General features: G+C 40.4%; 1 protein-coding gene across 1 annotated transcript in view; it reads left to right on the top strand.

The window, feature by feature from the left end:
* LOC143099421 (E3 ubiquitin-protein ligase rnf213-alpha-like) overlaps window positions 1-12,127 on the top strand; it is a 351,714-nt gene that overhangs the window by 46,754 nt on the left and 292,833 nt on the right. Inside the window, exons 5-6 of the mRNA XM_076262416.1 lie at window positions 6,735-6,878; window positions 7,015-7,038. Of these exons, the coding sequence (XP_076118531.1) occupies window positions 6,735-6,878; window positions 7,015-7,038 (168 nt within the window). The remainder of the gene's footprint in view (window positions 1-6,734; window positions 6,879-7,014; window positions 7,039-12,127) is intronic.

Here is a 12,127-nt window from a genome sequence, read left to right as displayed (position 1 = left end):
TCTTAGACTGTTAGTCAAAGATTCTAGAGCGCTCAGCTCCAGAATCTGTTCAGGAGTTGTCATTTTCCCTTACGAAGAGTAGCCTAGGTCTGAAAGGCTTTGTGAATAACTTAATAAGAGAAACTCCTATAGCTAAAATATTTTATTGCTATTTAGGAGTAGCCTACTCCTAGTGGTAAGATAAAATGCTTTGTGAATATGGCCCCTGGTGTCTAACCCAATGCATAGCCCATTTAAATAATGGTCGAATATTAGGCTACTGATGATCATTGTTATTTAAGAACATGCAGAGCACCAAAAACATCTTGCTCGTAAAAAATCATCATACCGCACATTGTGGCGGGTCTGTTATTTAACCTACTTACTGTAGGCTGCGCAAACCACAGGCCTTTATTTTGGGCAAGCCTGCATTCGAGGCAGGCCTTCTGTTGAAGAATTGTATAAAGCCTGCAACAGTAATCCTCCTGCCCCCAATACCACAGCTGTGGATAGTGTGGAATGCAAGTAATAACACAATCCAATGTGTGTCTCAATTGTCCCCCGCTGACCACCTCACACATTTCTCTAGATTTTGCAACGACCTTACATGACACAATGCCATAAAATGCCAGTGTTTAGGACACCGAATAATGTTTGTAATGATACCAGTTAAGCCTACGTTCAACAGTAACATAAGTGTAATGAGCTATTCATTGTCGAAGGTGCATGGTGAAGTGAAATTCATACTTTGGAAAACAAACATTTGCCGATATCATTGGATAGGGAATAGGCCTACTTGTTTATTTTTTTTACGTAGCCTACAATGGCCAGTTCAGACAAAGCCGAAATAACTCATTTTGAAACATTTGTATGGTTATATTGCTTGACTTAAATCCCAGAGAGTAGGCTAGGCTACCGCACCCCACAGTGATGGGCCTAGTGGTCTTAGTGTGGGGTATAAACAAGCTGAGAATTTAGCGGTGTCACGTCTGCCTGTCACAGACGTGGGGAGCTGAAGCTTGGGATACAGTTACTACAGTAACAGTATTTTATTTTGGAATATTATGGAATATATATTTTTTTCACTTTTATAAAGGCTTTGTTTGAATGCTGTTGGAACAAATAGTAGTTGATTATAAAGGCTTGCAATGTGTGTTCTGGACTGCAGGTAGGCCTAACTTGTTAAGCCAGTGGTTCTCAAACTTTTTCTTTCATTCCCCACTTTGATCACGGAGGCATTGACTGATGATAGTGGAGATATGGTGTTATCCCGAGGCCTTTGCAAGTCAGCATCTCCGACGGTAGTCTACCCTATTAAAAATAAGTTTTCGATGTCCCAAGGGGAACATGACGAAGTATCCAACTGTCGTGTGTTAAATTATTGTGATTACGAGCCAGTGGTTTTCAAACATTATGCGTGACTCGGACATCTATGCAACAGACTCATATCGTCCTCGCATTCACAAAATGAGGACATACAGATAGTGTTAATTTCGTCAGACCAGACGAAAGGAAATATGTTCGTCAACGACCTTTTTTTTCATGACTAAGACGAGACGATGACGAGACGGCAGTAATGTCCTGAAACACTGACTAAGACTATCTTAAGATGCATTATTGTTGACGAAAAAAGACGAGACTAAAATGTTTTGCATGAAATAAAAACTAAGATAAAATCTCTCTTCATTTTCGTCTACAAAATGAGAAGACAGAATATCTAGCTGTTACGTTTTCAAAATATTCCGAATGAGTTCATACGCAACAGCTTTCCTGTAGGCTAGTCTACGTGCTGTTGCTGCAACCCTGTGGCTGCAACACGAAACTACATGGAACAAGAACACTGGAGATTTATGCCAGAGTTAGCAAGCTAACTACCTAAGCTTTATGCCACAATGCTACATACCCAGAAGTTGAAGCTTCTCTCATACAAATTAACATCCCCCAGAATGTCCATACGAAAATGCTCATCATGTAATATCAACTATTTAACTAGTTAGACTGATGATGCAAAGTTTGCTAGCAAGTAAGCTAATATGGAAAGTTCGCTAGAAAGTTAGCTATGGCTAAGATGGAGAGTCTGTTTGGGGAATGTGTTGTGTTTGGGCGCATATCGCCATCTAGCGAGGCGGAGTAAAACATTAATACTTTGGCCTACGACAGTGTTTCTCAAACTTTTTCAGTTTCAGGACCACTTAACTAACCCTAGCTAAAAAAAAAAATTAGACCTACTTCAACAGTAGCCTATAATTAGTCTACACAATAGGCCTACTCACTGAACCACCTTGCTTATTGTCTTTGCACTTTGCTTGTTGTGTGGATTCATACTGTATGATTTAAACTGGCATATCTTACATAGACAGTGTTGCAGAACTGTTTTTACATACAAGTTAGTTCAATATTGCAAACAACTCATCTATATTATATTTTACCACGTCTGCTCGTGGACCACTTGGGATAGCTTGCGGACCACCAGTAATCCCCTGACCACACTTTGAGAAACACTGGTCTACAAATATGACAGTGGTCCAGTCAAATCTTTTACTGTCTATGGTCAAATCCCAGCCGAACTATAACTGTAGCTCGACTTACCTGTGCATGTAAACATACTGACTGACAAAAAATAAGAATGAATAATTATAACAGACGAGTAGCCCTGTGGACACACAATATTGTTGGAAAATTGAGATGTGTGAAACACTATTTGACTCAAATGGTAATCAGAAATAATTTGTTATTAAAAAAAGACTATAATGTGTTGACTAAAACTGACTAAGACTAAGATACCTTTAGTTTTCTTTTGACTAAAACTAGACTAAAATGACGAGACTTTTAGTCGACTAAAACTTGACTAACAAAAATGATATTTGAATGACTAAATATGACAAAGACTAAAAAGGAAATTTCGTCACAAGACTAAGACTAAGACTAAATTAAAAATAGGTGACAAAATTAACACTACATACAGACTGATTGAGATAACAGGTGTACCTCCAGTTATGTACGGTTTTAGTCAAGTCATTTAAATGTGCTGGTGAAACAGTTGTGTACTCTGGGCACAGTTCTGGGCACATTTCTTCCAGAGCTTCGTGCCTAGTAATAAGCGTTGAGTCGAGATGTTTGTGTGAATGAAACGACGCCACAGGGTTTTATTTAAGAGAGTCTACGTTTGTATGTAGGCAATTTATATTCACAATACTTAGGCCTACTAAAATAAATAGCATTTTATTTGTATTGGTTGTTTAGAGTAAAAAAAAATTGGTCGGTCTTAACTCAAGTTTACAACCGGCAAGTCGGTCGGACTAAAAGGGGAAAAAAATAAATATTTGGGTCAGTTCTAAATTGACAGGGTCGGTTGGGTTACGGCAAACAAAAATATTTTTTAAGGATGGCCTGGCAGTGTTTTTTTGCGCGTCTGTAGAAGTCAGCCAAATATGAACGTAATTCTTCGGCATAAAGCAGATGTATTTGTTTATTGTACAGAAAAATAAAAATGACATGTCAAGCAGTCAATTGACTACATTGCAGTCAAGAAGTAGGGCAAATCCATATACGAAACCAAAACGTGGGTCATAGTTGTCTAAGCCTCTATTGTGTAGCCTGTTAAAAACGTCGCCAGATAGTATTAAATCGGCAACAACATTGTTTTCTGCAGAAGCCTACCCAAGGCTACAGATTAATAAACAGTTATTTCTCTACTGGCTCAATTATTACACCACTGTTTTGATTTGCGTGCGTTACCCCCAACACTGACAATATAATGTAGTCAGCAAATTTCGAATTTGATTTTCGTTACCACCGTGTAGTCAAGCCTTAAGACCAAGACCAAGTAGCCTAAATCGAGGTAATGTTTAATTATGCATGATTTATTTTGTTATTGAATTCATAGGCTGGGATTACTCTCGGCAAGTCTCCTGCTTTTTCAGTAGGGGCGGCAGGCAGAGCGATGTACAGTGGCAGAGCGACGCACAGTGGCTGAAAGTGGTACTAAAGCTTCACGCAGCTTCACGCCTCGTAATGCGCGACTGAAGTGGTCATTTGAAAGCGATGCCCACTGTATCTCGCGGTTAGGGAAATAGCATGCACTATGCCATTAATATAGCTAGAATAATTCATGTTTCGAATTATATGATGTTTCTATAGTACAAAATGTTATTTCACTCTGATTTTACGTGGTTAAAGCCACCATCCCTATAGAGACATTAGAATAAATAAGTGTTTGCGATTTACAACGTTGTGATAAGTAGGCTATAACACTAACTTTGCAAAGTTAACTTGAATGCATCAATTTTGAACAAAGTTGTGTAGGCTACACCGCGCCAGTTGTAGTCTGCATGAACAGTTCTTGCACAAGACACTGTTTTGATTTGCGTAGGGGAGGTGAGAGCTGAAGCCAACCTGTTTGAGGGAGAGCGGTGCAAGGAGAGAATGTGTGCTCTGTCCTGCGCATATCTCTACAATGAAGTAATGAGTCTAGGCTAATCTATATTTTCAATAAGCAATCACTCCATGCATATGGAAACAATAAGTCAATATATTAGAGATATCAAGAGTAACGCAGGAATGGACGTTACAGCTATTCAATATCTGTAACGAATTAGTGAAATTTGAATTGTACTTTGTAACGCGTTACCCCCAACACTGACAATAACGTAGACAGCAAATTAAGATATTTTTTTGTTTTGTGGAGCGGCACCGGTAGGCTATCAAAAGCAGATTTCGATTTTCGTTACCACTGTGTAGCCAAGCCTTATGCCATACCCAAGTAGCCTAAATCGAGGTAATTTTTAATTATGCATGATTTATTTTGTTATTGAATTCGTAGGCTGGGATTCCTCTCGGCAACAATTATGTTTAAAGGTAGCCTCCTGCGTTTTCAGAAGGGGCGGCAGGCAGACTACTGACAGAGCGATGTACAGTGGCAGAAAGTGGTACTAAAGTTTCACGCAGCTTCACGCCGCGTAATGTGCGACTGAAGTGGCCATTTCAAAGTAGTGCCCACTGTATTGAAACCAAACTTGCTATATGGACTTGGGATCCCATCCTAGTGCATTGACTCAAGACCCAATCCCAATCCTATTCAATCCAGTCCAGTCCAATCCAATCCAGTCTAGTCCAGTCCAGTCCAATTCATCCAATCCAGACCAGTCCAATCCAATCTATAATCACAGGAAGTAGGCTCATATCTCAGCAATCCCAATCCAATCCTGCCCAGTCCAATCTAATCCAATCCAGTCCAGTCCAATCCAATCCAATCAAGTCACGTCCAATCCAATCCATTCCATTCCATTCCCATCCAATCCAGTCCAATCCAAACTATAATCACAGGAAGTAGGCTCATATCTCAGAAATGTTTTTACATATAGAACCCAAATTTTGTATATGGATTCAAGACCCAATCTAATCCAATCCAGTCCAATCTAATCAAATTGAAGTCAATGGCAGCCCATAGAACCGTCTGGTAAAAAGTTGTGAAACTTGGCACACTAATTAGGCACAGTCCCATGATAATTCGTTAAAAAATGAGGTATCGTTGGAATCCTTGGACGAAGCCGAGTTCACCGCATCCTATGACGTCAATTTCCACCATGATGGATTTTCCGCCATATTGGATTTTATCGAAAGTGAAACTAAAGTTTCACGCCTCACATAGTTTGCCCGATTTTCACGAAACTTAGTACATATGATCTTCAGACCAAGCCGCACAAAAGTTATGCAACAGATTTTTCAAATTCATAACCGTTTGGCCGCGTTAGCCAATCGAATTTGGCAGCAAAGCTGCCAAACAGGAAGTGAGCTCATATCTCAGCAACATTCCAGCAACTGGAACAATTGGCTAAAGCATGGCCCGTAACAGTCAATCGAAATTGGTGGCGAAACCGTCAAACAGGAAGTGAGCTCATATCTCAGCTACCTTGTCATGTATCATGACCGCATTGGGAGGACGCTCAAGAAATTTGGTGACCTTTGACCTCTAGGGGGCTCTGTAATTGGCAAAAATGCATTTTGGCCTGTAGTTGCTAATATGTATAATTCTGCAATGGAAGTCAATGGTAGCCCATAGAACCGTCTGGTTCAATAATTAATTTCAGCAAGTTTCATGCCAGCACCTCAAACCCTCTAGCGCCACCAACAGGCCAAAGTTGGACATGTGTTCAAGGGCACTTGAGCCATTCCTACTGGTCGGCAACCCTCCGGTTACAAGTCCAAAGTGCTAACCAGTAGGCCACGGCTGCCCCAACTCAGCCAATCTTGGGCTGTTTGGCATGGAACTTGCTGTAACTGCTTAATGCTATATGTCTGATGCAACAGCATTGAGTTACATGGCAAATCTGGACTGCTGAACTGTCTGCTTGGCTCCCTCATTGCTGCTTGCCATATTTTCACTTATATTTGTGACCATCCATGGCAACACAAGGAAGCCGCAAGGCATGGTTTTGAGGTGCCCTAAGTCTACACTGTGTGGGTGAAAGTGTGACATCAGCAAGGCAGTGATGATTACAGCATGTTTAAAACATTACCACATTTGATTCACAAAGGCAAATATGTCTAGGTGCATTGTTGCATTGTGCATTGCTCTAGTGGCAGTTGAAAGTAATTACACAGGGCCACAGAACTGGAAGGCCTTAAGGTATAATTATGTAATTTGCTTTAGCCTCAGCCATCATCTACAGAATTTTTGTTAGTTTTAGTCCCATACTTGTATCATTTGGAGGTCAGAAGTAATTTGTTATAATTTTTCATAATTTGCTTTACAGACCCCAGCAGACAGAACCTGGACCTGATGAAGACATGGTCACTGTGGAGTTAAATGCTTTCCTACGCAATAGTGCCAGTTTCAAACAAGACGATGAGTTATGGATTTGCAATACTCATCAACTAAAAAAAATGACATATGCTGGGTATGGAAAAAGTCTTTGTGAATGTATGACAGAGCAATGAAATAACATATTGAACTATCAATATGATGATTATCTATATATCATATTAAAAGAAGGACTGATTTGTATTTTGTAACTTTCTATTCATTCCACCTAGGTCCCTTCCGAATGCAGACATCAAGTAAGTAGATTATAGCTACATTTATAGTATAAATACATTTTAATGGACTTTTTAATTCATTTTCATTCATTTTCAGGTTTTAGTTCATTCAAAGTGAGACCCTAGCCTGGCAGAAGCAAGACTAATTCACAAAGTGAATAGAGTCTGATCACTCGTGATTTGTTTACATGATGACGGGCATAGAACTTTGGTTTGGCTGGACCAATCACATTGATCAGAGATTCCTAACATTACTTCCTACTTCACCTAAACTTTACAAACTGACAATAAACAGCATACAAATTCGGAAAACAATGTATTAGGGGCTAGCTTTGCTGTACATTTCTGCATTTCTCCAATTGCATTATTTGATGTTTGCAGGTGTTGCTCCTACTATAGCCATTTCGGTTTTGTCATCCCCTCTCGTTGCTGATTGGGCAGTCTGCCGACTGACGGAAATGCTAGTGACCTATTGTGTTCCAGACTAGTATCTTCCTGAAAGGAGATCTAGTAGGCGTGGCTAGGCTAGTGAGACCCTAAAGCAGTGTTTTTCAAACTATGGGCCGGTCCGCAACGTGGAGACTGCTAGTCCGCGGAGACATGGGGCCCTATCATGACATTCTAAAGTACATCGTCACTCGTCAAAAGTCTATTCAAATTTAGTAGGATGTCCAGTTTACATTAGGAGGGGTTTCGTTATCAAACGTGGTGCGCATGGCGCAACAAGGTGTTCCTAGGTCTTTTAATCAGTCATATGGGTGTATTTGGGGCGTAACATTCATTTAAACCAATGAGAGTGACATCTGTCATTCCCTTTAACGGCGCAAAGCGCGATATGTCAAATAAATGCATCGGTATTTTGGCATTCAACGGCGCATTTGAAGGAGGCTGCTTGCGAGACCGTATGAAATAGTCATTCTTAAACCATGCATTACTAAAACCTAGCATAGCCTTCACGCATTTGCATAATTATGTTTCCCATTGTAATCGTGCAATTTGTAATGTTTTGCATAGACGTGCGCTGGTGTGCGTTCATGAATGATAGAAGGATGGTGCGTGCACCTGCCAATATGACTGTTGACAATGCGCTCTTAAAATAACATATTAACAACTCGCCATAGACTTCTGACCAGGTGTACAATAGCGATTTTTAGACAGTGCGCCAGGCCACTCCCTAGGTTGTTAATTGCCACACCCCTGGGCGCATTGTTTAAAAAATAAACATGCAAAACACCGAATTAAACTTTGCGCGGGTGGAAAACGAGTTTTAGGGGGGCGCTAGTGAGCACCGAATGGAATAGACGTGTTTCTCAGGAGCTCCTCTCCAATATCTGAAATAATTCGGTCTTTACGTTAAAAATGGTCAGTTTTCTCGATCATTTGCCACTTATTGAAGGATTGAGGATGGGGAAAACACAGAAACCCAATGCTACAGCAAAGCCAGATCGTGGGGGACAGCCAGAAAAAGTTCCTGAAGCCGCAGTAGCTAACTCGGAGCTAGCTGCGCACGAGGCATCACTGGATACGGCTGATCCTTCAGACCCAGCAAAAATCCTTGTGGCCATTCAAAATATGAGCAGGACAATGACAGATCGCTTTGACGTGTTGGAGGCAACTTTAATGTCTACCCAGGCGTCCCTGCAAAGTCTCGGGAATCGTGTGACAGAAGTGGAAGATGCTACCTCTAACTTGGACGCCCGCCTCTCTCGTCTTGAGCAGATAGGCACTGAACTGAAAGCAGAGAATGAAAAACTCCGCATTAAAGTGGTAGATCTGGAAGCACGCTCAAGGCGCCAGAACATTAAAATCGTTGGTCTGCCCGAGAGAATTGAGAACGGACGTCCGTGTGAATTTTTGACAGAGTTTTTGCCTAACCTGCTAGGGGCTAGCAATTTCCCTAAGCCAATCGTAGTGGACCGAGCTCACCGTCTTGGGAGCCTGCTCACTGATGAGAGCGAGAGGGCTACAGCTCGATCCCGTGTGATGATTGCCCGGATTCACCACTATCAAACAAAAGAAAAGATTTTGCCGCTTGCACGTCAACAGTTTCCACTGAGCTACAAGGACAACGCGATTCACATCTTCCCCGACTTGCCAGTGGAGGTAATGAAGAAAAGGCAAGCATTCGACGATATCCGGGAGAAGCTCAAGGATGCTGGTGCGAGGGTTGGTTTTCTCTACCCAGCTCGGCTGCGGGTGACGGTGAATGGAAAGGAGACAATATGCGCGACTCCTCAAGAAGCAAGGGCGCTTGCAGGGACTATATCTTCCAATTAACTTTCACTGGGGATAATCAATGCTTGGTATGTGATCTTAACCGTTTGTTTGGGTTTGGACATTTTCATGACCGAAATGTTTGATTTTGAACTGTTGGAGAGGGACTTAGGCGTAGCCTAGTTACCTTAGGTTTAGAACTTTCTTTGGTCAGGCTCCCTCTTTGTATGCTTGTAGGGATGAGACTCTCACTTTGTTTGGGAAAGTGGGAAGGGGGGTGGAGGGTTTTCTTAATGTTCCATCTTAAATGTTTTGTGTATTGTTTTCTTTTAGTTTTGCTGGGTGAGTCGTGTGCACAATTTATTATTCCGATTAGTGATGCATCCTAATACTTCTCCACGAGGTGGCGGCATAACATTTGTCAGCTGGAATGTCTGTGGATTGGGTCATGTTCTTAAACGTGCCAAAGTTTTTTCACATTTAAAATCTTTGGCTGCAGATATCTTATTCTTACAGGAAACGCACATTAGGCCCTGTGGAGCAAAATTGCTGAGGTGCAGTTGGGTTAACCAGATATTTCAGTCAACTTTTTCTAGTAATGCCAGGGGAGTGGCAATTTTGATCCGTAAAACAATACCATTCAGACATATTTCCACTTTATGTGACCCAAATGGCAGATATATGGCCATATATACTCATTTCATGGTACACTTTTGAATATATATGGTCCAAATTTTGATGACCCTGATTTTTTTTCTAAATTATTTAATTTGATCCCCAGTGTTTCTGATACACATGTAATTATAGGCGGTGATTTCAACTGTGTACTTGATTATTTTTTGGATAGGTCGGCCCAGACAATTCAGCCTTCTTCAGCTGCATCTAAGGTCTTGCAGAGTCTAGCAACCTCCACAAACTTAGTAGATATATGGAGGCTGCAACACCCCACAGACAGGGACTATTCATGTTTTTCTCAGAGACATGCATCGTTCTCAAGAATTGATTATTTCTTATTAGATTCCAACCTAATAGCGAACGTGCTCTCCTCCAAATATCATAATATTCTCATTTCTGACCACGCTCCTGTTTCACTGGTTCTTAATCTCAATCATAAACAACAACACTGCAGATGGCGCTTTCACCCCTCACTGCTCTCTGATCCTTCATTTGAGGTGTTCATTCTTTCTAAAATTTCTGAATTCATGGACACCAATGATAATGCAGAAGTAACAGACTCTACTTTATGGGAGACGTTTAAGGTCGTACTCAGGGGACATATCATTTCTTTTGAATCCGCAACGAGAAGAGAAAAGCAAAAACGGCTTAAGGACATTGAAAGGGACGTAACACAACTGGAAGCCATCTATAAATCTGCCACTACTGACTCTTCCATTCTGCAAAAGATTCTTAAGCTTAAGTATGAATATAATAACATTTTATCTGATCAAGTTAAGGGCCAGTTGCTGAAACTGAAACAAAGATATTTTGAATTAGGAGATAAACCCCAAAGGCTTCTCGCCAGACAGCTGAGGAGTTTACAGGCTGATAGGGCCATATATCAAATCAGATCAAAAACTGGGGAGATAATAACCGACCCTAAGAGCATAAATGAGTCCTTTATGGAATATTACAGAGAACTTTATGAATCAAAAGCCAAGGGGAACATCGCTGACTGGATGGCACGTTTAGACATTCCTAAATTGAACGATGAAGCAAGGTTGGCGATGGATGCTGACATTGGATTTGGCGATAAGTTTATCTCATGGATTGAAATACTGTACGCCCACCCGTCTTCATGTACCCTAACTAATCAAGATAAGTCCACTCCTTTCTTACTACATACACTGCAAAAAATGAAATCTAACCAAGTGTTATTAATCTTATATTAAGATTAAAAAATCTATTTGGTATTGTTTTTAGTATGAAAAGACTTACCTAGCACCTTCTCAAAAGAACATTTTGACTTAATTTAAGAAGATTTTGACTTATTTTAAGGAGTCTTATCAAGACAAATTTGCTCAACGCACTGGCAGCCAAATTTGCTTGTTTTTAGGACACATTTGCTTAACGCACTGGCAGCCAAATTTGCTTGTTTTCAGGATGAGATGTCTTAAAATAAGTCAAACTTTTTTTAAATTAAGTCAAATGTTTTCACAAGGAAGCGCTAGGTAAGTCTCTTTATACTGAAAACAATACCAACTAGTTTTTTTTATCTTGATATAAGATTAATAACACTTGGTGAGATTTTGTTAGATAAGCAGTTTTTGCAGTGTAGAGGGACACGACAGGGCTGTCCTCTGAGTCCCTTACTCTTTGCAATTGCAATTGAACCACTTGCTATTAGTATCAGGCAACACCCAGCTCTCAAACCAATACGCCTTGGGAATATGGATAATCATCTTTCACTGTATGCAGGTGATGTGGCCATTTTTATGTCCCAGCCTGTGCAGACCGTCCCTATTCTATTGGATCTTATTAAGTCCTTTGGTGAGGTTTCTGGCTATACAATTAATTGGCAGAAAAGTGAATTCATGCCATTGAATGAGGACCTGGATAGTAACTTTCTGCACAATTTACCATTTAAAATCACAGATAAATGTAAGTATCTTGGGGTTGTTTTACCAAAAGACCCTAAGTTAATCTTTAAATTAAATTTTCTTGTCAAGTTAGAAAAGATGAAGGAAGACATAGGTAGGTGGCGCAATCTCCCCATCTCCATGATAGGTCGTGTAAATGCAATTAAAATGGTCTCCCTGCCGCGATTCTTATATATTTTTCAATGTCTTCCTGTTTTTCTCACCAAGTCTTTTTTTAAAACCATAGATTCTATAATCATTCCTTTTATTTGGAATTTCAAATCCCACAGAATATCAAAAACTAATTTACATAAATCTAG

Source organism: Alosa pseudoharengus, unplaced genomic scaffold (genome assembly GCF_046254945.1).
Source record: "Alosa pseudoharengus isolate Yale_2024_CS ecotype anadromous, Long Island Sound unplaced genomic scaffold, YU_APseudo_1.1 YU_APseudo_1.1_scf_28, whole genome shotgun sequence".
NCBI lineage: Eukaryota > Metazoa > Chordata > Actinopteri > Clupeiformes > Clupeidae > Alosa > Alosa pseudoharengus.
This window is presented reverse-complemented; position numbering and strand designations above follow the sequence as displayed.